Source organism: Anguilla anguilla, chromosome 8 (assembly GCF_013347855.1).
Source record: "Anguilla anguilla isolate fAngAng1 chromosome 8, fAngAng1.pri, whole genome shotgun sequence".
NCBI classification, from domain to species: domain Eukaryota; kingdom Metazoa; phylum Chordata; class Actinopteri; order Anguilliformes; family Anguillidae; genus Anguilla; species Anguilla anguilla.
This window is the reverse complement of record NC_049208.1, coordinates 54,659,704-54,684,162: the sequence shown is the minus strand read 5'-3', so window position 1 is coordinate 54,684,162 and position 24,459 is coordinate 54,659,704. Positions and strand designations below refer to the sequence as shown.

Below are 24,459 nucleotides of genomic sequence, written 5' to 3'. Positions count from 1 at the left end.
GTAAAAGAGAAAGAGAGGGAAAGGGAGACAGAGACAGGAAATCCCAGGACTCAAATCCCAGTGTTGAAAGTATACGAGGGATGGGATGACGGACAGACGAGTTCCAAACACAGAGTACAGTCGTTAATCGGCAGTTATCTCCACCCCTACCACCCCCAAAACTCCACCCCCTACACCTCAATACTCCACCTTTACTGCAAAACTCCACCTTATTACCCCAAAACTCCACCCCCTCTACCCCAAAACTCCAACTTTACTGGAAACTCCATCTTATTAGCCCAAAACTCCACCCCTACTGCAAAACTCCTCCCCTTCTACCTTGAAACTCCACCCCTACTGCAAAACTCCACCCCTTCTACCTTGAAACTCCACCACCACTATATAATAAACTCCAGTCCAGTAATTATTATAATTATATTATAATAACCCGTACCCGAACGATAAAAAAAATAAAAATAACAATTGTCTCAGTGTTCATTTGCTATGGACAGAACGAAATAGGTCACATGCACCGTGATATAAGAAAAAGCACAGCTTCACCAGTGCGCATGATTGACAGCTAAAGTGTTTCACAGGCCCACCAGGATGGTGTTCTGCTGAGAGGGTACATACCATCAAAGCTCAACACTCAGATATTCAGTCAGTATTCAGAGGGTGACGGACTTCTGAGCAGGGCTAGCTCAAGATATTACTTAGAGGCAAGTTCATAAAATCTGCTGAAGTCTGCACTTAATTCCCCAGGATTCGCCCTGCACTATTAAAGGTCACAACACCACTTTTTAAACATTTCTGATAGCTGAAAAAGAGGAATAGGGAGTAAGTAAACAGTAAAGGGAAAATAAACTGAATTGTTTCTAAAACCTGTAGTGTTATCAGAGGTCATGGCTCTTCATAAAACATTGATTATGTTCAATTATTTGGATATTTTTCCATGAATATACAGATACTTAAAAAATAAATCAAAAATTGAATCACAATATTGCTGGACCCTAACCACCGCATTGACTGAAACTCCACTGACACCCCAAAACCCCTCAGGTGCGCAGGTTGGTAAACAGGCAATGAGGCTTTCTGATACAGCACAGGACTGTGGGTAATGGGGGGGAGGGGGGCTTGGGGGGGGGGTTCAGAGACCCCAGGCCTGCCTGCTCTCACAGAGCAAAGTTGGGGGGTCTCCCAGGGGGACCCCAGAGAGATCCACCTCCCAATCATGACATAATAAAGAGTAATTACCCACAATCCCACCTGCCTCCTGCCCAACCTACGGCTTTAAACTGCAGTTATGAGCTTCTGCTAACCTTGCACTCCCTCTTTCTCTCCCTTTATCTCTCTCACACTCTCTCCCTTTCTCTCACTCTCTCTCTCACACAAACTCTCACACTCGCTCACAATCTCCCACACAAATACTGATCTGACAGATTAAAGACCTTTTATTGTTCCCTTTTAAAATGCAATTTTCTTCCCTAAACTGAACTGTACAAATGGATGCTGTGTAAAATTTGTGTAAGTCACTCTGGATAAGAGCATCTGCTAAATGGCAGTAATGTAATGTAAAATACATACACACACGCACGCACACACACACACACAAACACACACACAGACACACTAATGAGGTAATAATGGAAATGCTGTCGGTGAAAGGGAGCGGAGGGGGCGGGGCCTGGTGATTGGCAGGGCCCAGTAGGGGCCGGGCCGGGCAGCAGATGACACGCAGGGTGAGGTCACCCAGCTGCCGCCCGCCCGACTCCATCTGGAGGCTAGCCAGCTAGCCGCGCCGGCCCTTCTGATGCTAATGAGCTTAACCAGCGAGAACAGCACTGCAGCAAGACCAGCAAGACCAGCACTGCAACAAGACCAGCAAGACCAGCACTGCAACAAGACCAGCAAGACCAGCACTACAGCAAGACCAACACTACAGCAAGACCAGCACTACAGCAAGACCAGCAAGACCAACACTACAGCAAGACCAGCACTGCAACAAGACCAGCAAGACCAGCACTGCAGCAAGACCAGCACTGCAGCAAGACCAGCAAGACCAGCACTGCAACAAGACCAGCAAGACCAACAAGACCAGCAAGACCAGCACTACAGCAAGACCAGCAAGACCAGTACTGCAACAAGACCGGCAAGACCAACAAGATCAGCAAGACCAGCACTACAGCAAGACCAGCAAGACCAGCACTGCAACAAGACCGGCAAGACCAACAAGATCAGCAAGACCAGCACTACAGCAAGACCAGCAAGACCAGCACTGCAACAAGACCGGCAAGACCAGCATTGCAACAAGACCAGCAAGACCAGCACTACAGCAAGACCAGCAAGACCAGCAGTACGGCAAGACCAGCAAGACCAGCAGCCCGGTAGGACCAGCACTACAGTAAGACCAGCAGCCCTGGCAACAACCACCCACCCCCTCTCACCTCACCTCACCTCCACATTCATGTATCTGCAATCTCCCCTCCTCCCCCAACCCCTCATTCTAAATATACCTGCAACCCTCCCTCTTCTCCAACCCCCCAACCCCACATTTAAAATATATCTGCAACCGCCCCCCCCCCCCCATGATCTTATAAGGCTGAGGACTGAGGGGCACATGTACTCAGGAAGTGACATCATCAGTATTCAGTCACCGTGCCGGACTGCTGGACTCATCAGCTGTGTAGGAACACACACGCGTGTGCTTAGCGTGACCGTGTCAACACACAGGCCCTCGCGCAGTGCTCTCTGGGAGACGGGGACACGCGTGCTCACGGCGAACCTCACAGACATGTGCGAAGTGCACAGTCCGCGCGGGCGAGCGTGTAGACAGCCGGCGGGGGGGGGGGGCGGGGGGGGGGGTGATTACCGCTGATCGGCCCGCTGGTCGTTAGCGGCTCTGTTTCCACGCAGACGCGGCCCCCCCCGCGGCCCCGCCCACAGCCCCGCCCTCGGCCCCCCCCGCGGCCCGTGACGTCAGCCGCCGTTCGCCGTGTTTGTTGTGGCTGCCGCAGACGCCGGTTCGCTGGTTTATAGGCGAACGATTCAGAACCCGGCAGCCGGGCCAGACCAGGACAGCCTTTACAAGGCGGTCGGGACCGCGACGGAGACCGGATCAGAACAGCACCGGCCCGGGAGAAGCCCCGCCAAACCCCCGCCAAACTCCCACCAAACCCTGCTGACGCACGAGGGGCCACCGGCCAGAGAGAGAACAGACAGAAAGACTTTTATTGTTCTTCACATTATTGCTTTATATTTCACAACAACCCAGGAGAGGAGAGACCTCGTATTAAAAAAAGAATTTCAATTAAACAAAACTAGAATAACAGATACAGACAAACAGACACACACGCACATTCCGCTCACACACACACACACACACTCACACACACATATGCATGTACACACACACTTGCACAGTAACCTCTGTGATTTTTGGGTTGCAGTGCGTGGAGTGAACTGCTGTCTCTTGTCTTCTCTGCTAGAATATCAAAGGGTTTCTACACCCTCCTAAACACATTAGTGACGCAGATTTGCATTCGGTCTAATTAAAACCACGCGATTCATCCTGCAGTTGATTACTGGGCGCAGAACGGGCCAATGAAACATCAGAGTTTTAAATCTCTGCTAATTTAGAGCCCAGATGTGCGCTGACCACAGGCTCCACCCACCTCACTGGCGCCCCCTGCTGCTGGACGGCTTCTCCAGAGTGAGTGCGTGTGTGCGTGTCTGCGTGTGTGTAGGGGGTGTATGTGTGTGTGTGCTTACACACACTCTCTGACAAGCAACTGCTTCAGCTTCAGTTTTGGTTACAGCACCACCTGCTGGCCTTACTGCATCACTGCATCACATCCCCTCAGCCTGCAGCATGCTGATCACACAGGGCTGCAGGAACTCCCCCCACAATCCCAGAATGCCCTGCTTCCCCAAAACAGCTTTCAAAATTCAGCAACACTCCTCCAGACGGTCAGTGACAGTTGGTGACAGAGAGAATTACCTGACTGACGCCATTTCAGTTACTTTAGCGCAAACGACCGAACCACGACCGAGCCGCTCCAGAACCGCTCCAGAACCGTTGCGTTTAAACCGACATCACGCCCACCATTGCCTGGCCAACGCCCACCGTACCGGCTGAACTCCAAACTCTGCTTTGGGGTCACTTGAAATGCGCTTTCTGGCTTTAAACCACAAACCCGGGGTGTTCACACAGCAGCCAGTATAAAACCAGCAGGTTAGTAGGGACTGAAATATCCTCCATTACAGATATTATACAGGGTGGGCCAATCAAAAACAGACAAACAGCCTGGACCAATCAAAAACATACAAGCAGACAGTGACCGATTCTTGTAATGACCGCATTCTCCAAAATTGTCACCTCATAGCCAAAGCTGGGGGCCCCCTCCCCACAGCTACCCCCCCCAAGATGCCCCCCACGCACAGGTACGCCCCCCAACCCCTCAGGTGAAGGTCACAGCACAGGCACTGTTGGTGTGCTGCAGGAGGCAGGTTCAGGTGTAATGGTAAATGGTAAATGTACTGCATTTATATAGCGCTTTTATCCAAAGCGCTTTACAATTGATGCCTCTCATTCGCCAGAGCAGTTAGGGGTTAGGGGTTAGGTGTCTTGCTCAAGGACACTTCGACATGCCCAGGGCGGGGTTTGAACCGGCAATCCTCCGACTGCCAGACAATCGGTCTTACCTCCTGAGCTATGTCGCCCTGTGTAGATGCCTATACGCACCATGACGGCAGTTATTCTTATTACGTTTTTAAAAACCGCGAGTCGATGCATCATGCAGCCCCACACAGCGTGCCGCGATGTGGGCGTGGCTTACCGCCGGACACCGGCGCGTCCATGAACACCGCGCCCATCTTCTCAGAGGCCAACGCCATCTCCCTGGCAACGGACGGATCGATGGTGCTGGAGTCGATCAGCAGAGTGCCTTTCTTTATCTTTCTAAAAGAGAGAGAGAGGGCGGAAGGAACATGGAAAAGGAGAGAGGGAGAGATAGAGAAAGGTGGAAGAAGAGAGATGCCATTACTTTAGGATTCCATTGGGCTCAGTGTAGGCCTCTATGACATTAGGGGGCGGAGCTTACTTTAGGATTCCATTGAGCCCAGTGCAGGCCTCTATGACGTTAGGGGGCGGAGCTCTTACTTTAGGATGCCATTGGGCCCGGTGTAGGTCACTATGACGTTAGGGGGCGGAGCTCTTACTTTAGGATTCCATTGGGCCCAGTGTAGGCCTCTATGATGTTAGGGGGCGCAGCTCTTACTTTAGGATTCCATTGGGCCCAGCGTAGGCCTCTATGAGGTTCAGGGGCGGAGCTTACTTTAGGATTCCACTGGGCCCAGCGTAGGCCTCTAAGACGTTAGGGGGCGAAGCTTACTTCAGGATTCCACTGGGCCCAGTGTAGGCCTCTAAGACATTAGGGGGCGGAGCTTACTTCAGGATTCCATTGGGCCCAGTGTAGGCCTCTAAGACGTTCGGGGGCGGGGCTTACTTTAGGATTCCATTGGGCCCAGTGTAGGCCTCTAAGACGTTGGGGCTGGACGGCAGCATGGTGATGATGCGATCGGCCTTTTCTGCCACTTCCGCCGGAGAGTCCAGGAGCTGAACCAATCAGAGCAAGGTGCAGGGTAAGGACACCCACAGTCTGCCTGTATGGTACAGGTCTAATACAGGTGTGTGTGTGGCATACCCATATAGAACAGGTGTGCGTGTGTAGTGCAGGCAGGGTCCAAAACGAACTCCCGCCAAGCACCAAATGAGGGTAAATATTGTCACACAGGCCAACCCACCACTCTGGCGTGTGAAAAATAGAACCCACCATTTGTATTTTCAGGGAAAATCACCCTATTTTTTAGGTTGAGGAAAAACAAAATCGCCGAGAGACCCAATCGCTTGGTGCGTGTGTGTGTGTGTGTGTGTGTGTGTGTGTATAGTACAGGTGTGCTCAGGTGTGTGTGTGTGTGTGTGTGTGTGTGTGTGTGTGTATGGTACAGGTGTGCTCAGGTGTGTGTGTAGTAAAGGTGTGCTTAGGTGTGCGTGTGTGTGTGTGTGTATAGTACAGGTGTGCTCAGGTGTGTGTGTAGTAAAGGTGTGCTTAGGTGTGCGTGTGTGTGTGTGTGTAATACAGGCGTGCTCCGGTGCTGGCAGGGGTCCCACCTGTGCTCCCTGGTCCTGCAGCTCCTTGCCGGACTCAGGAAAGGCGTCGGTGGCGATGATGGGGTACCCGCTCTTCAGCAGGTTCTGAGCCATGGGGATCCCCATGTTCCCCAAGCCAATGAACCCCACTGGCGTCTTAGAGGCCATGGACCGGCACACTGTACCGCACACACGTACATTACACACTGTACCGCACACACGTACATTACACACCCATACACACTGCATTACACACGTACATTACACACCCATACACACTGCATCACACACGTACATTACACACTCATACACACTGCATACATTACACACTCATACACACAGCATCACATTCTGCATCACACACGTACATTACACACTGCATCACACACACGTACATTACACACTCATACACACTGCATCACACACATATACATTACACACTCATACACACTGCATCACATTCTGCATCACACACATGTACATTACACACTGCCTCACACACGTACATTACACACTGCATTACAAAAAGAATACATTACACACTGTATCATACACGTGTGCACTACTCATACACAGATATACTACATAATATGCACATACATAGTACACACAGACATTATACAGGCACTGCAATATTGCAATAACCCCAACAGTTAATATTTGCAGTGCCCATTTTCGCGAGAAGGACTACAACGACTACAAAAACAATGCGGCTTTGCTCCCAACTGTTGCCGCTCGCGACACTCCCCCCGGACCGGTGATCGCAGAACAGACACGTGATGGATGGGAAAGTAGGCCTACCGTTAGCTAGCGACAATCAGAAAGATTTCATACTTAGACATGTGTAATTAAAGCTTTAATTTATTCGGGTCTGATGTCCGGGACCTAAAACTGCTTTCGAGCCTTGTGTTAGTGTACGGGGGGCTCAGAGTTACAACGTTATTACACAGTGAATGATCTTCAGGTTTGACTATACTACGGTTAAGCCTAGCTTACGTTGCTTTCTTTCGTGCTGTCGGGTAGTCCAATGTTACTGCTCAGGGCAGCCTGCAATAAACCCGACAAGGAATGTTTTCCATATGACGCGCCTGACGCATACGAACCAGCGGAGGATACACGCCCCCCCTGTCCTTATCAGCTGAAGAGGTCACGAGAATCGAACATTGTTTATTAGGCTACAATTTAATAATCATAATTGGGTTAACACTTCCAGTAATATTAAAAAGGTAATCAATAGTCGGTTCTGGAGAACGTAACTACAATCTGAATCCAGTTTCCTGGACCTTTAAAGAAACGGGCACGGTATCATACTAAAGCACCCTGAGGTGCTCACTGCTGAACTCGATAGAGGAAAAAAAAAAATAAGGTTGACCATTAAGAGTCGCAACGACAACCACGTTAACACGCCGATGAGTTCAGAGAATAAACAGTTCTGCGTCGATAAATCTACGTTTCTTGCCTGACAATTCCAAAAATCGCCGTCTTGGAAGCTAGCAAACGCTAGCTAGCCAGCCTTGAATTTGGCTTGCTGCAGCATTCACTGGATAAACTTGATCTGCGAGCCACGGCAACATGTATTTAAAACGAATGGCTCTCGCAAGCGCCATAATTTAGGCCTACGTCTCAAATAGCCGAAGGACTTCGGGGGAACATGAGAAAATACCTTACCCATCGCGAGGTTGACATGGTCTTTGCTCTTCTGTAACAAGGTCCGAGACCCTCTGAATAAGGCGGCCATGCTGCTCTCCCCTTGACCTCGCGCTGCAAGTCACCGCCTCCCACTCAGGAAGTAGGGGAGGGCTGATCACGAGTGGCGTCTTTCCTATCCAATGAGAAACCTGGGGAGGCGGGACGTCTTCTGCGGTCTGCCAGTGTCGTTTCTTGTTGTTGTTATTAATATTCTGTGGAGCGGTCTGCGTCTTTCCAGGATGATTTCACGAAATTGTATTTTCCTATAAACTCCCAATAACAGGGAGCTTTGAAGCACAATGCTTAGATACATCTCCGTCGTGGGGTGCAAACGCCGCGGAAATCCTAAATCACTTTAATAGTCCTTATCCACCTTAACGTAGAACCACTTACAAATCACATTACCACCCCTCATCCACTAATTTATGTTACCAATCACAATCCCGAGCAGGTTTCGTACCTGAATTAATATTCGGGAGCTCAACCGTGTCAGAAAGCAACGTGCCATCTTTGTAACCTAGGATAATACTCAACTTCAACAACATGGATGTCTGTGTTTTATGCGACGTAGGGTGCGATTTCGCCAGCTTTGGCTCAGACGGATGACACGAGCATCTGTACAACATCTGGGCATCTGGACCCGGAAATGACGCAGAGCGTCTTCTATTCCAGGAAGGATATCGGGAACGACACCTGCGTCAACGGGGAGATAATTCTGCAGTATATAGCCTGCATACATTTGTTGCTTATGTGAAACAGGTAATTCATTGGTGACTGTTTTTTTGGGAGTATATGCGTGTGCTTGCTGTAAACACAGATTTTACGATGTCGTGATCTTCCATCATAACGCAGGTAGCTAGCCAACTAGCCATAGCTATCCAGGTACCCTTGAGCCGAGGATGCTGCTTGCTATGATAGCTCGGCAACGTTAACGTACATAGCTCGCAGCCGGTGTAGCAACTTAAGCAGCTAGCTATATTTATACAGCTATATTTCTACATTATGATCATTGGGATGAACCGTCTTGGGTCTACATTGTCGCATTTGCGCCAGTCCGGCATCAACGCAGAAGCGTTACCGATAGTTATCTATAATGTATGTGCCTTGTTCTTATTTGTTTATTTCAGTGTTAGAATAAGTAACGTTAGCTGGACATTGACATTGTGTCACAGTCAAATTGCGCTGAAAAAAGATTAATCTCTCACATCCAATGCCATTTTAATCGAATGGCTTGCTTGCGCGCCGACGCTACATTGCAAATAGTCATTAACATGTTTGGGTTATGACAATAATAGCGCGATGTGTGTAAATCAGGCTTCCAGACTGATAAAAGTTGCAAACGTGTTTTGCCAATGACGAAGCATGAGAGTAGGATGCCCTGCCATTCTATTATGGTCAATTTCCATGGATATGCATATTGCACCTGTTTTTGTGGCCATATTGAAAATATTTGTTCGCTTCTTCCCTATCTTTCTATATTGACGTTAACTAAGGCAATGACACATCATGCCAACCTGGCCATGAAAACCTCTACGGTTGAACTGACACTAGCGCACACACACCGGACACTAGATATCGGGAAATATTACCAATACCAGATAATCAATAACACACATTGCTGTGTGATCCTTTAACAAGAACATTCGTGCCGTGGTGTGTTTATCCTACGTATGAAGCGCTCGCGCCCACTTTGGTTTATTACCATGGCAACAAATCCGTTCCAACTCGAAGCGGTTACTTGAGTTTACTGGAGGTGATTCACTCCAGCGCTGTGGCAATGCCAAACTTCCTCTTAGAACGCTTACATGTTAAGCTCTGGTAACTAATTTCCCATGCAAAGTTACCCCTCATCGACAACAGTACTTCTAAAATACAATTAGCTTGAATTCACTTGACCATTACCTACATTTGCGTATGTACAATCGAGGTTGTTGTGTATTTATTTATTGTTTGGAGCAGTGGACGCATATGGTACCACGTTGCAAGCATCAAGCATGTTGAGCGAATATAACCTCTGAAACCGGCATACGTTTCCCACTTGCGCGTGAAAGGCTGGGATGACGCATATATTCAACATTCCCGGCGTGCTGTAAGACTCCTGCGCAGAGACAGAAATGGCCCTCGTGCTCTTCCGCATGTTACAGGATGCGCTCCTGTTCTTCCTCTTTACTCCAGGAGTCTGGTCTAGAACCCTCCCCTTCTCTCGTGGATAGGTGCTGTGCCATCCCTTTCCATGACCTTCAACACCTGTGTCCTGCACAGACCATTTGGCCATCTCCAGTGTCTGTCTGTCTTCAGAACATCTGTTTTAAAGCTGATCTTATCCCGGTGCACATACCTGGAGCTGAATATCTGGTCAGAGTGTTTGTGTTTAAACCAAAAAGAAGATCCCATCTCTCCTCTTATGTCATTTTTCAGTTTCATTTTAACCAGTCAAGCCAATGAGTGATCAGTATGCTTTAAACCAGGCTAACCAATGAGTAATCAGCAACCTTTAAACCAGCCTTTAACCAATCAGTGATCAGTATCCTTTAAACCAGTCGAACCCGTCAGTGATCAGTATCCTGTAAACCATTTGAACCAATCGGTGATCAGCACCCTTTAATCCAGTCGAACCAATCAGAGGTCAGTATCCTTTAAACCAGCTTTCAACCAATCAGTGATCAGTATCCTTTAAACCAGCCTTCAACTAATCAGTGATCAGTACTGACTGTGCCTTTAGATTTTTGTAATTTACAGCACCCCCCCTCGCCCAACAGGAGCACAGCCTGCTGATCCAGGGATGGCTCTGTTCCAGGAGGGGGCGTCGGCCAGCAACGCCATGGAAACGTCGAACTTTGCTCATGTGATCTTCCAGAACGTGGGCAAGAGCTTCCCGCCCAACACAGAGCTGGAGTGCCGGTACACCCTCACACCCTTCTTCACCCCACACCACCGGGACTGGGTCGGCATCTTCAAGGCAAGAGAGGAACACAGGAGTTCCCTTTTACCCTGTGTGTGTGTGTGTGCGTGTTTGTGAGTGCATGTGTGTGAGTATGTGTGTGCGCGTGTGCGGTTCCTGTGTGTGTGTGCATGTGTGTGCGTGTGCATATGTGCGCACCAGTGTGTGTGTGTGCATGTGTGTACGTGTGCATATGTGCGCACCAGTGTGTGTGTGTGTGTGTGTGAGTATGTGTGTGTGTGTGCGTGTGCGGTTCCTGTGTGTGTGTGTGTGCATATGTGCGCACCAGTGTGTGTGTGTGTATGTGTTTGGAGAACACCTGGGAGGTGGAATTCAAGCATGTAAAGCTATGCTCGGTGACACTGGAGCCAGGGGGAGTTCCCAGCATGCCGTGCACTATGACTCAGCCCTATCTGCACATTTTATAATGTGTTGCAGCGCCCTCTGGTGCTCTCTACTGTCATTACCACTGCAGGCTGGAGCCTGGCTTAGTGTGCAGCCTCCCCTCCATTCTCTGCACCACGGTTAGCACATCTCTACAGAGCTGTTAGCACAGCCTCATTAGCACGTTTGCATCATCCCTACAGAGCTGTTAGCACAGCCTCATTAGCACGTTTGCATCATCCCTACAGAGCTGTTAGCACAGCCTCATTAGCACGTTTGCATCATCTCTACAGACCTGTTAGCACAGCCTCATTAGCATGTTAGCACATCCCTACAGAGCTGTTAGCACAGCCTCATTAGCATGTTAGCACATCTCTACAGTGCTTTTAGCACAGCCTCATTACTACCACAGCCTCATTAGCATGTTAGCACATCTCTACAGTGTTTTTAGCACAGCCTCATTACTAGCACAGCCCCATTAGCACGTTAGCACATCTCCACAGAGCTGTTAGCACAGCCTCATTACTAGCACAGCCTCATTAGCACGTTAGCACCATTTCTACAGTTCTGTTAGCACAGCCTCATTAGCCCTTTAGCACATCTCTACAGTGCTGTTAGCACAGCCTCATTACTAATACAGACTCATTAGCACGTTAGCAGTCTCTACAGCAGTTAGCACAGTCTCTACAGCGCTGTTAGCACAATCTTGCACGTGCGTGAGTGCGAGCATGAGTGTGCGTGCGAGCGTGAGTGTGAGCGAGCGTGCATGCGCATGCGGTTTGTTTGATGAGCTGCAGCGGGAGCTGAGCCAAGCTGGGCGTGGTGGGGCGTCGCCGGCGGGCTGGCTGTGGGCGTGGCCGCAGCGCTGTCCCAGAAAGCCGAGCGAGGGGTATAATTACGCTGTCATCGGCATCCCGGGAACGTCGGGAACGCCGTGATTGATGAACGCAGCGCTGGCATGCGGCGGCACGCAGGCCGAGACTCCGCCCACAACACCCTCACCTGCAAACCGCCGCCTTCCGAACCATTCATTGGGGTGCAATGTTGAGCCTCGCGGCCTCGGATCGAATCCAGACTGCCTCTGTGCCGTGTGATAAGGGGCACACTTCTGTAACCCGCCCTACAAAAAAAACAAAAAAAAACAATATACAGACCACCCAATACTCTACCCATGAGCTACAGACTTAACCTACCAGCTCGGGACATGGGTACACGTGTGGGGTTGTGTGTGTGTGTGTGTGGGAAGGGGGGGGGGGGGGGGGTTGTGTGTGTGTGTGTGTGTGTGTGTGTGTGTGTGTTTGTGTATGGGTGCGCGCTTGTGTGTGTGTGTGTGTGTGTGGGATGGGGGGGGGGATTGTGTGTGTGTGTGTGTGTGTGTTTGTGTATGGGTGCGCGCTTGTGTGTGTGTGTGTGTGTGGGATGGGGGGGGGTTGTGTGTGTGTGTGTGTGTGTTTGTGTATGGGTGCGCGCTTGTTTGTGTGTGTGTGTGTGTGTGTGGGATGGGGGGGGTTGTGTGTGTGTGTGTTTGTGTATGGGTGCGCGCTTGTTTGTGTGTGTGTGTGTGTGTGGGATGGGGGGGGGTTGTGTGTGTGTGTGTGTGTGTTTGTGTATGGGTGCGCGCTTGTTTGTGTGTGTGTGTGTGTGTGTGTGTGTCTGCAGTGTAAGGAATGTGTCTGCAGGATGCTGCTTGCTCTCTGACAGGTTCACAGCTGAAGTTTGTGGTTATGGTTGTACCGTCTCTGTTCCCTACTCCTACGGTATCATTACTGAATGTTTTGTTGATGTTGCAGTAACATTTGTTACGTCACCCATTTTAACGCTGTATTTTGACATTGTGTTGCCTGCAGTTTTACGATGTTGACATTGTGTTAATGTCATGTTAATGCTGCGCTGATGTGGTAATGTTATGTTAATATTGTTTTGACAGTGTCAATGGTAATATCCTGTGTGCAGGTTGGGTGGAGCACCACGCGGGATTACTACACCTTCCAGTAGCGCTGATGTTGTTTTATTCCTCCTGTGTGCAGGTTGGGTGGAGCACAGCGCGGGATTACTACACCTTCCTGTAGCGCTGATGTTGTTTTATTCCTCCCCTGTGCAGGTTGGGTGGAGCACCACGCGGGATTACTACACCTTCCAGTAGCGCTGATGTTGTTTTATTCCTCCCCTGTGCAGGTTGGGTGGAGCACCGCGCGGGATTACTACACCTTCCAGTGGACCCCTCGTCCTGAGAGCCAGACTGAGGGGGGCTCAGTGCACCAGGCTGTGCTGTTCCAAGGTGTGTGTGTGTGTGTGTGTGTGTGTGTGTGTGTGTGCGAGAGTGTGTGTGTGTATGTGTGTGTGCATGTCTGTGTGTGCGTGCGTGTGTGTGTGTGTGTGCGCGTGTGTGTGTGTGTATGTGTGTGTGTGTTGTGAGCGTGTGTGTGCGAGAGAGTGTAATTGCGCTCTGTATCCTGCAGGGTACTACCTGCCCAAAGACGACGGTGAGTTCTACCAGTTCTGCTACGTGACGCACAGCGGGGAGGTTCGCGGCGCGAGCACGCCCTTCCTGTTCCGCGCGGCCACGCCCCCCACCGACGACCTGCTGGCCGTGGAGGACGACAGCAACTCAGACATCCTGGTGATCACCTCCAAGACCGACCTGCTGGAGGTACGAGCCCAGCCCGGTCCAATCGACACCATGGCCCAAATCTTGTGACCGTAGACATGACAGGAAGCAGAGGTCATGTGACTACCTTTAACAATCGGTCACGTGACGTTCCCTAATGAAGCCATAGGGCTCATTCCAATCTCTTATTTCATCCGTCTTTGTTTCCTCGGTCCTCCCCTGCGGTCCGCCATCTTTAAGGACATTGAAAAAAAAATTCCTCAAAGGATGCACTTGTGTTTCCTTGCTCAGGAGTCCTTCAGGAGACTCCAAGCTCCTCGCTCCTAACTCCTTCAAGGAGCATTTAACGGGTTGCCATGTCCTAAAAGATGGCGGACCACGATAGATTTCTGGGTCAGTCAAGGACCAAGGAGACATGGATAAAATAAGCCATTTGAATGAGACCACAGTCACGTGACCTTCCCTAATGAGTCTCAGTCAAAGCAGAGTCCGAATCAGCATGCTTTGCAAGTTGAATAAACTAGAAAGTTAAGTAGGCAAAATGCTCTCTAAATGTAGTGTACTTAAAATCCCAGGATGATATACTTATTGCCACGGTTGGCAAGTAGTATGGCGGATATTTTTTGCACACTGCCCATCGCGCACTAAACAGTATGCTTAGTAGACAGTACGTACTTTGAGGACACATCGGTCAGGCGGCTGATTCAGACTCGGCCCATGTGACCACCCATAAGTAGCATTACGTCTACTCCCCCCCTGCAGCAGAGGTTGGAGGAGGCGCAGAAGGAGCAGGCAGAGCTGAGGGAGGAGCTGCACCTCCTGCAGCAGGAGAAGGAGGAGCTGCAGCAGGAGAAGGAGAGACTGCGGAGAGAGCGAGAGGAGGAGAGAGAGACCTGTGCCCGTCTGCGAGCTCAAAACCAGGTGAGGGGGGGGAGAAGTTGCTGATTTTTTTTGTTGTGTTTCACACACATGACATCAGAAGTGGGAGGTGGCCTCTGTGTGAGAACACAGGCAGGTATTCAGACATGTCTGCTGCGGTCTCTGATCGCCCCCTAGTGTACATTTCTGCATTGCACCCAGGGAGGGGCCAGTGTGACCCCCCCCTCCCCCACTACACCGCACCGCACGTTACCTCAGAACACACCAGGCAGAGAGCTGTCACTCAGCTGCATAACAGGATATTATCTTTCTGCTTTATGGCCCATAAATTTGTGTGGAGCTACGTTTTCATAAAGATCTTATTGTGCCGAAACAGCCTTTCCAACATGCATCTGCCTGCCTGTCTGTCTGTCTGCCTGTCTGCCTGCCTCTCTGTCTGCCTGTCTGCCTGTCTGTCTGTCTGTCTGCCTGCCTGTATGTCTGTCTGCCTGTCTGTCTGTCTGCCTGCCTGTCTGTCTGTCTGTCTGCCTGTCTGCCTGCCTGTCTGTCTGCCTGTCTGCCTGCCTGTCTGCCTGTCTGCCTGTCCCTCTATGAGCTTGTGTGTCTGTGGGTGTGAGAGGCTGCTCTGCCAAACGTACGTATGTCATCTGAACATGTGCAAGACGAAGCAGGCAATAGCTATTGTATAGCTAATGACTGAGTGACCAACTACAGAACTAACGTTGATTGTTTGAATGAGCTTAATTGGTCTAATTGTCTAATTAGTTAATCTAGTTTGATTGCTGGTTGCAGGAGCTCCAGAGGTCCTCCCAGACCCTGCAGGAGGAGAAGGAGGAGGCGCAGAGGAGGCAGGAGGAGGCAGCAGCGAGGCTGCGGCAGCTGGAGGAGGATCTGCTGGAGCTCACTCAGAGGGGCCTCCAGAAGGAGACCGAGATAGACTGGTAGGACAATCACCATAGATATCCACCGCCTGGTAGCATGAGTACCATAGATATCCACCGCCTGGTAGCATGAGTACCATAGATATCCACCGCCTGGTAGCACGAGTACCATAGATATCCACAGGCTGGTAGCACGACTACCATAGATATCCACAGGCTGGTAGCACGACTACCATAGATATCCACAGGCTGGTAGCACGAGTACCATAGATATCCACAGGCTGGTAGCACGACTACCATAGATATCCACAGGCTGGTAGCAGCACTACCATAAATATCCACAGCCTGGTAGCACGACAACCATAGATATCCACAGGCTGGTAGCACGACTACCATAGATATCCACAGGCTGGTAGCAGCACTACCGTAAATATCCACAGAGCCTGCCTGGTAGGACTACCATAGATACTCACAGCGTGTTGGCAGGACTACCATAAAATCCACAAAGCCTGGTTGGACGATTACCATAGATACTCACAGCCTGGTAGCAGGACTACCATAAATATGCAGCGCCTGGTAGGACTATCATAGATACTCATAGCCTGTTAGCAGGATTTCCATAAATATCCACAAAGCCTGGATACACAATTACCATAGATATCCTCAGCCTGGTAGCAGGATTAACATAGATGTCCACAGCCTGGTAGCAGGATTACCATTATGCACACAGCCTGGTAGAACTACCATAGATATCATAGCTTGGTAGGAGGACTACCATAGATCTGCAGTGTCTGGTAAGTAGAAGGACTACTGTACGTCCTGAGACAGGTTTTGAGTAAAGGCTGAAAAGCTGATTGGTTGATTTATTGATCGATTGATTGGTTGACAGCCTCAGAGACCGTCTGAAGAAGCTGAACGTGGAGAACGATTCCCTGGAGTCACAGCTGAAGATGGAGAGAGACGAGAGGGAGCTGTGCAAGGTGAGAAACAGTGACGTCACACACAGACACATGACACAGTGACATCACATGTACAGGAACATGATTGGAGGAGATGACCTGCAGGAGGCTGATGCACATGTGTGTGTGTATGTGTGCGTGCGGTGTGTGTGTGTGTGTATGTGTGCGTGCGGTGTGTGTGTGTGCGGTGTGTGTGTGTGTGCTGCGCTTATCCAGATCCACCTGAAGAACACGGAGCTGGAGAACGCCCGGCTGTCTGCGGAGGTGCAGATGCTGCGCTCGGTGGACATGAACAAGGAGATCACCATCGCAGAGTTCCAGGACCAGCTGGGACGCCTCCGAGCCGAGAAGGACAAACTGCAGAGAGACGCATTGGCCAGCTCCGCCCTCCCGGTAACGCATCACAAACCTCATTTACACAAGCTCCGCCCTCCCGGTAACGCATCACAAACCTCATTTACACAAGCTCCGCCCCCCCCGGTAACGCATCACTAACCTCATTTACACAAGCTCCGCCCTCCCGGTAACGCATCACAAACCTCATTTACACAAGCTCCGCCCCCCCGGTAACGCATCACTAACCTCATTTACACAAGCTCCGCCCTCCCGGTAACGCATCACAAACCTCATTTACACAAGCTCCGCCCTCCCGGTAATGCATCATAAACCTCATTTACACAAGCTCCGCCCTCCCGGTAATGCATCACTAACCTCATTTACATAAGCTCCGCCCTCCCGGTAACGCATCACTAACCTCCTTCTCTGCTACTGAAGCTCCGCCCTCCGGGTGAATCATCACAAACCTCATTTACATAAGCTCCGCCCTCCCGGTAATGCATCACAAACCTCCCCCTCTGCTACTGTTTCTGCAGGGGGAGAACGCACAGCTGAAGGAGCAGCTGCGGCAGACGGAGGAGCAGCTGCAGGCCCTGCGTCAGCAGGCGGCCATGCTGGCGTCGGAGCTGCGGGACACGGCGAGTGCGCGGGACCAGACCATGTCCGAGCTGTACCGCGTGCGGCTGGAGGCCGACGCCCTGCGCGCCAACCTGGCCGACGCCCGGGCGGAGTACGCCCGCGTGGAGGAGCAGCTGCAGAGCGTCCGGTCCAGCGCCCAGCAGGAACCGGTACGGAACCAGAACTCAGAGCCCAAAGGTCAAAACCGCCGGCGAGACACACTGAGATTCCTCACCCAGAACCAGAACCAGAAGCAGAACACAGAAAACAAACACCAAAACCGTGCGTGAGACTGCCAACACACGCTGAGATTCCTCACCAGAACCAGAACCAGAACGAGCAAACAAAACCAGAACCAGAACCAGAACGAGCAAACAAAACCAGAACCAGAACAAGCAAACAAAACCAGAACCAGAACCAGAACAAGCAGCTCCAGCGTGTAAACTTACCGCTGGTGTAGCTTCTGACCCACCCGGCGTTAGCAGGACAGAGCAGATAGACTTATGACTGCACGGTTTATTCTAGTCAAGCGACAGTGAATAAATAATGATAATTTAATGATGAGAATAATGACAGTCTTTTGCAGAATGCTGAACGAGGGCAAGCTCTGATTTTCTGAGATAATGCCGGAGATGGACGGGAGCGAACGGGCACGTGGATGCTAATTAAACTAAAATAACCGACGGTTACGCTTGTGACTGACAGGGCGCTGCCGCGCGGGAGGCGGAGCTGCAGCAGGAGGGGGAGGAGCTACGGCTGAGGCTGCAGATGGCCGCGGAGCACTACAAGGAGAAGTACCGAGAGTGCCACCGACTGCGAAAACAGCTGGTCCAGCTGCAGGGGGTGAGACAAGCCCCGCCCCTAGAGACAAGCCCCGCCCCCATAGACAAGCCCCACACCCAGAGACAAAACACACCCCCAGAGACAAGCCCCACCCCCAGAGACAAGCCCCACACCCAGAGACAAAACCCAGAGATAAGCCACACCCCCTGAGACTAACCACACCCGCAGAAACAAAACCAGACCCCCAGAGACAAAACCCAGAGATAAACCACACCCCCAGATACAAGCCACACCCCAGAGATAAAAACACACACACAGACAAACCACACCCCCAAAGACAAAACCCCAAGACAAACCACACCCCCAAAGACAAAACTCAAAGACAAACCACACCCCCAAAGACAAAACCACACCCACAAAGACAAGCCACACCCCCAGAGTGATTGGCTGTGATTCATTTATTTTCTGACTCCAGGACGCAAAGAAAAGGTCATCAGCAGAGACATCAGCAGCGGAGGCACCGGATTGCACAGAGACTGCAGCGGGTTCCCCTGTGGAGGGTCCTCCTGCAGATGGCGCACCTGCCGTGGGTTCTCCTCCAACAGGTTCTCCTGCAGATGGCGCTCCTGCCGCGGGTTCTCCTCCAACAGGTCCTCCTGCCACCGGTACTACTGTAGCAGCTCCTCCTGCAGCCAGTGCTCCTGCAGCCAGTGCTCCTGCAGAGGGTTCTCCTGCGGAGGGTTCTCCTGCGGAGGGTTCCCCAGCGGCGGGTTCTCCTGTAGGGACACAGAACTCTGTGGAGGGCAAGGCCCCAGAAAACAGCACTGTGAGTACTGTGTGTGTGAGTACTGTGTGTGTGTGTGCCTGTGTGCATGTGTGTGCATGTGTGTGTGTGTGTACTATGACATCAGGAACAGTAAAAGAAGTTGATTTGGTGCCCTCAGCTGATTGGAGGTTGGCAGGAAGTGATGTCATCTCCCTGCCCTTCTCTAAAGTCTCTTCTCTGACCCAGGCGGGGGGGCAGGAGGGCGTGGCCCTGCAAGATGGCCTCACATGCGTGTACACACAGACAGAGGAGCAGCAGGTGGGTTTCAGAGTCACATGACTGCAGTGCTCCTCAGAGGGGGTGGAGTTTCAGAGTCACATGACTGCAGTGCTCTTCAGAGGGGGCGGGGTTTCAGAGTCACATGAATTCAATGCTTTTCAGAGGGGGCGGGGTTTCAGTGTCACATGAATGCAGTGCTTCTCAGAGGGGGCGGGGTTTCAGTGTCAGATGGTGTCCACAGGAGCTGCAGGAAGGTGCACAGAGGGACATGGCCCAGGGTTCGAGGTCAGAGGCAGCCACGCCCATGCTGCTGCTGTACCCCATCCCATACCCACAATGCCCTGCCGAGCTGCAGTTTGGGAATCCGTATTCCAGCCCCCCTCCAGGTCAGCCTCTTCAGCCTCCTCCCCCCATTCACCCATCCTCTCACTGGGTGTGCTACGTGTTGCCATGGTGATCCACCATGGCCCCTCCCTCCCCCAGGTGCAGCGGGCAGTGAGGTGTCCCCTGGAAGCAGGGCCAAGACCCCCCTCTCAGGCCCCTCGTCCTGGGACAGCCCCGTGGTCTGCATCCAGCCCTCACGCAACCTCAACCCCCCCGATGGCCTGGAGGACCCAGAGCAGCGCAACGATGTGAGTACCCCCAAAACTCACAGACCCCCAAAACTCACACCCCGCAAAACTCACACACCCACAAAACTTACCCCCAAAACTCACACCCCGCAAAACTCACCCCCAAAACTCACAGACCCCGCAAAACTCACCCCCAAAACTCACAGACCCCCAAAACTCACACCCCGCAAAACTCACCCCCAAAACTCACACACCCCCAAAACTCACACCCCGCAAAACACACACCCCCAAAACTCACACCCTGCAAAACTCACACACCCCCAAAAACACACACCCCCAAAACTCACAGACCCCCAAAAACACACACTCCCAAAACACACACACCCCCAAAACTCAGCCCCAAAACACACACACCCGCAGAACTCACACACCCCCAAAACTCGCACACCCCTGAAACTCACCCTCAAAACTCACATACACCCATAAAACTCACACCCCCAAATCTCACTCCCAAAACTCACCTGTCACAGCACCCTAAAACTCACCTGGAGGTAAGCTGTACATGAACCCAAAATGACGGAGGTTTTGTAGTGGATCAGAGAGTGTTTCAGCCTCCCCCCGCTCTCTCTCCCTCAGCAGGGCGGCGATGGTGAGCAGGCAGCAGATTGCCACCCTCCCAGTCCCCTGCACAACAGCACATCCAGCTTCTGCTTTGACTCCAGGTAACACACTTACACACACTCTTTCCCACTTATACACACTTGCATACACTTTTATACACTTACACACACCTATACACACACTTACACATACTTATACACAAGTCTCCTCACACCTACTCACTTATACACACCCTTAAATACTAACTTACACAAACATACACACACGTGTGCACACAAACACATACTTGTATGTATGTTGTATGGTGTATGAGGTATTATATGGTGTATAGTATATGTTGTATGGTATATACTGTATGGTGTATGGTATATGGCGTGTGGTTTATGGCGTATAGTATATATGGTGTGGTGTATGGTATATATTGTATGCTATATGGCGTGTGGTGTTTGGTGTATGGTATATATTGTGTGGAGTATATTGTATAGTATATGGTGTATAGTATATATTGTGTGGTGTATAGTATATGGTGCATGGTATATGTTGTGTGGTATATATTAATCTGGTATATGGCGTATAGTACATATGGTGTGGTGTATGGTATATGGTGTATAGTATATGTTGTGTGGTGTATATTAATCTGGTATATGGTATATGGCATATAGTACATATGGTGTGATATATGGTGTATAGTATATGTTGTGTGGTATATATGAATCTGGTGTATGGTATATATTGTATGGTGAATGGTATATGGGGTATAGTATATGTTGTGTGGTATATATTAATCTGGTGTATGGTATATATTGTATGGTGAATGGTATATGGTGTATAGTATATGTTGTGTGGTATATATTAATCTGGTGTATGGTATATGGCATACAGTATATATGGTGTGGTGTGTGGTATATGGCGTGTGGTGTTTTTCGGCAGCGAGGACATGCATAAGCGCTGCCCGCTGTGTGAGGTGTATGGTATATATTGTAAGGTATATGGTGAATGGTATATAGTGTGTGGTATATATTGTAAGGTATATGGTGAATGGTATATAGTGTATGTTATATATTGTATGGTGAATGGTATATATTGTATGGTATATATTGTAAGGTATATGGTGTATGGTGAATGGTATATAGTGTGTGGTATATATTGTAAGGTATATGGTGAATAGTATATAGTGTATGGTATATATTGTAAGGTATATGGTGAATGGTATATAGTATATGGTATATATTGTATGGTGAATGGTATATATTGTAAGGTATATGGTGTATGGTGAATGGTATATAGTGTGTGGTATATATTGTAAGGTATGTGGTGTATGGTGAATGGTATATAGTGTATGGTATATAGTGTATGGTGAATGGTATATAGTGTATGGTGAATGGTATATATTGTATGGTGAATGGTACATAGTGTATGGTATATATTGTAAGGTATATGGTGTATGGTGAATGGTATATGGTGTGTGGTATATATTGTAAGGTATATATTGTAAGGTTTAAGACCTGTGGTGTTTTTCGGCAGCGAGGACATGCATAAGCGCTGCCCGCTCTGTGAGGTGAATGGTATATAGTGTATGGTATATATTGTATGGTGAATGGTATATAGTGTATGGTATATATTGTAAGGTATATGGTGTATGGTGGTGTTTTTGGCAGCGAGGACATGCATAAGCGCTGCCCGCTCTGTGAGGTGAATGGTATATAGTGTGTGGTATATATTGTAAGGTATATGGTGAATGGTATATAGTGTGTGGTATATATTGTAAGGTATATGGTGTATGGTATATGGCGTGTGGTGTTTTTTGGCAGCGAGGACATGCATAAGCGCTGCCCGCTCTGTGAGGTGGTGTTCCCGCCGCACTACGAGCAGCGGCGTTTCGAGGAGCACGTGGAGAGCCACTGGAAGGTGTGTCCCGTCTGCAGCCAGCAGTTCCCCCTGGACTGCCAGCCGCAGCACTTCCAGAGGCACGTCAACACACACTTCGACGGAAACGTGCTCAACTTCGACTGAGACGGGAGCACAGCGCCGCCCTGCTGGAGCGGAGGAGTCATTACTGTCGGTCTGCAATTCATACTGGCACTGATCTGTGTGTGTCTGGGTGTGCGTGTGCATTCATATGTGTGTGAGATATGGTAGATGGTCATACGCAGCACTGGATTCTGGGAATGTGTTAAGCGATTCTCTCTTCCTGTCCCTTGACCTTGTTTTCCTCTCTGGGTGAAATGTTACTTGTTCGGTAATCAGTAGTCATGATTATGCACCATAATTATTTTTTAAAAAGATAGAAGCTAAAGTGAATTGCACTGGATGTTAAAGGCGTTATGTATTTAAGTGAAGGACTATAACTTCAGGTATCCTGGACCCTGGCTTTGTTATTGAGTTATGCATCACACTTTCAGATCTGTCCCACAGCGCTTAAGCAAACCCAGGGATTTCAGCCAATCACAGGACACCACAGGGATTTACAACCAATCACAGGACAGGACTGCACAGAGCTGCTGTTCTAGAGTGGAAGGTTTGCAAACAGTGACAGCAGGGGACGACGAGACCCTGGACAGACAAACTAATCATTTTTAATAGTTACACATAAAGGACCAAAGAAAACAAATACTGGTATTCGGCTTGTTTTGTCACCCCTCCTGCTTGCATCCAGTAATTAGATAAAATAAGTGATACACGGGGTCTTTAAATATCACTCAGTAAGGGCGACACAGTCCCATACCAAAAGGAAACCTAAGTGACTGTTTCCATAACGATTCTAAAAATGTCCCAAAAACATTTTAACAACTTTCTGAAAAACTTTCTACAAAAACGTCCCGGAAAACGATCTTTTAAAAAAAATTTTAAAAAACACCTTTCAGCATATCCTGCCAGACTTGTGCAAAAACAAAGGCTCTGTGCCACCCAGCCTACGCACGCCTCACCTGTCTGTTCCGCCTCACTGTCCGTCAGTCATTCCTGCCATGCCCGCTGTGCTTGACCATCTCAAAACACCAGGTTTGGGATCCGATTGTGTGCATAAGTAACAGACTTGAATAAATTTAAAAAAAAGGTTAAGTGGGCGTGTCTTGTGTGATTTTCATGAAGAGGACGTGTCTTTGGGGGAAGAGGGCGTGTCTGTGCAAAGGTCTGGCACGCAAAGCCAATAAAATCCCTCAACACTCTGTACTGAGGCACAGTCTTTATTTTACAATGTACTCACATGTGCTCTTAGAAAGCAGAGTCTTACGTTTTATTTACGACAGGTCTGAAGTCACCTTCAGTCTAACAGAGCCTCTGCTGCCTTCACACACAAAGGAAACACTGGTCTCCACGGAAACACACCCAAATATATCTCAACGGCACTGACACACATGACCATACATTCACTGTACACAGTATACGGAAACAGACTCTCCTCTCTGCGGCTACTGCTTAATACTGTCTGCCTGCTACGAACCGCAGCATACCGCCAAGTCTGCTCCAGCCTGAACCACACACTCCTCCCTCCCTCCCTCCCTCCCTCCATCCCTCACATCAGCTGAGTGCCACCCTGAACCACACACTCCTCCCTCCCTCCCTCCCTCCATCCCTCACATCAGCTGAGTGCCACCCTGAACCACACACTCCTCCCTCCCTCCCTCCCTCTCTCCCTCCCTTTCTCACATCAGCTGAGTGCCACCCTGAACCACACACTCCTCCCTCCCTCGCTCCCTCTCTCCCTCCCTCCCTCCATCCCTATGCTCAGTGCTCTTTAACGGCCTACTATGCAGGATTTCCTCCCTTGCTTCGCTCCTGTGTTTACAATCAAAAACCTCTCCTCCTCACTTTGTTCTCAACCCCGCCTACTCCTACCAGCCAACCGCCATGGCAACAAACGCCGTGGCAACAAAGGCACACCACCACCGCACATTCACCCACGATATGAATTTGGTCAAAAATGCAAAAAGTCTCTCCGACCACGGATATCGGTCCATAGAAGTCAAACTGCAGTCGTAATAGGAAAAAATACATATACGGTATAGTCGGATTTT

General features: G+C 49.9%; 2 protein-coding genes across 7 annotated transcripts in view; one reads left to right on the top strand and one right to left on the bottom strand.

The window, feature by feature from the left end:
- The window catches only part of LOC118233736 (3-hydroxyisobutyrate dehydrogenase, mitochondrial-like), a 20,059-nt gene extending 12,027 nt beyond the window's left edge, over nucleotides 1–8,032 (bottom strand). The window contains exons 1-4 of the mRNA XM_035429624.1: nucleotides 7,796–8,032; nucleotides 6,149–6,306; nucleotides 5,484–5,593; nucleotides 4,815–4,936 (exon numbers count right to left, since the gene is read on the bottom strand). Coding sequence (XP_035285515.1) covers nucleotides 4,815–4,936; nucleotides 5,484–5,593; nucleotides 6,149–6,306; nucleotides 7,796–7,865 — 460 coding nt within the window. The 5' untranslated portion in view covers nucleotides 7,866–8,032. The remainder of the gene's footprint in view (nucleotides 1–4,814; nucleotides 4,937–5,483; nucleotides 5,594–6,148; nucleotides 6,307–7,795) is intronic.
- A 384-nt stretch (nucleotides 8,033–8,416) lies between these two features.
- LOC118233734 (tax1-binding protein 1 homolog B-like) lies at nucleotides 8,417–23,503 on the top strand. Of its 6 annotated transcripts, XM_035429621.1 has the most exons (17): nucleotides 8,417–8,575; nucleotides 10,576–10,775; nucleotides 13,317–13,419; nucleotides 13,601–13,791; nucleotides 14,512–14,670; nucleotides 15,421–15,569; nucleotides 16,399–16,489; nucleotides 16,685–16,861; nucleotides 17,341–17,592; nucleotides 18,128–18,265; nucleotides 18,681–18,906; nucleotides 18,952–19,031; nucleotides 19,218–19,289; nucleotides 19,492–19,636; nucleotides 19,734–19,882; nucleotides 20,459–20,544; nucleotides 22,255–23,503. In XM_035429621.1, the coding sequence occupies exons 2-17, from the start codon at nucleotides 10,599–10,601 to the stop codon at nucleotides 22,454–22,456; spliced, it is 2,397 nt and encodes a 798-aa protein (XP_035285512.1). In that variant the 5' UTR covers nucleotides 8,417–8,575; nucleotides 10,576–10,598; the 3' UTR covers nucleotides 22,457–23,503. The 6 variants fall into 6 exon arrangements, with proteins under 6 accessions (XP_035285512.1, XP_035285511.1, XP_035285510.1 ...); XM_035429620.1 differs by having other exon boundaries at nucleotides 14,515–14,670; nucleotides 18,681–19,031; XM_035429619.1 differs by having other exon boundaries at nucleotides 18,681–19,031; nucleotides 20,462–20,544.
- The last annotated feature ends 956 nt before the right edge of the window (nucleotides 23,504–24,459 follow it).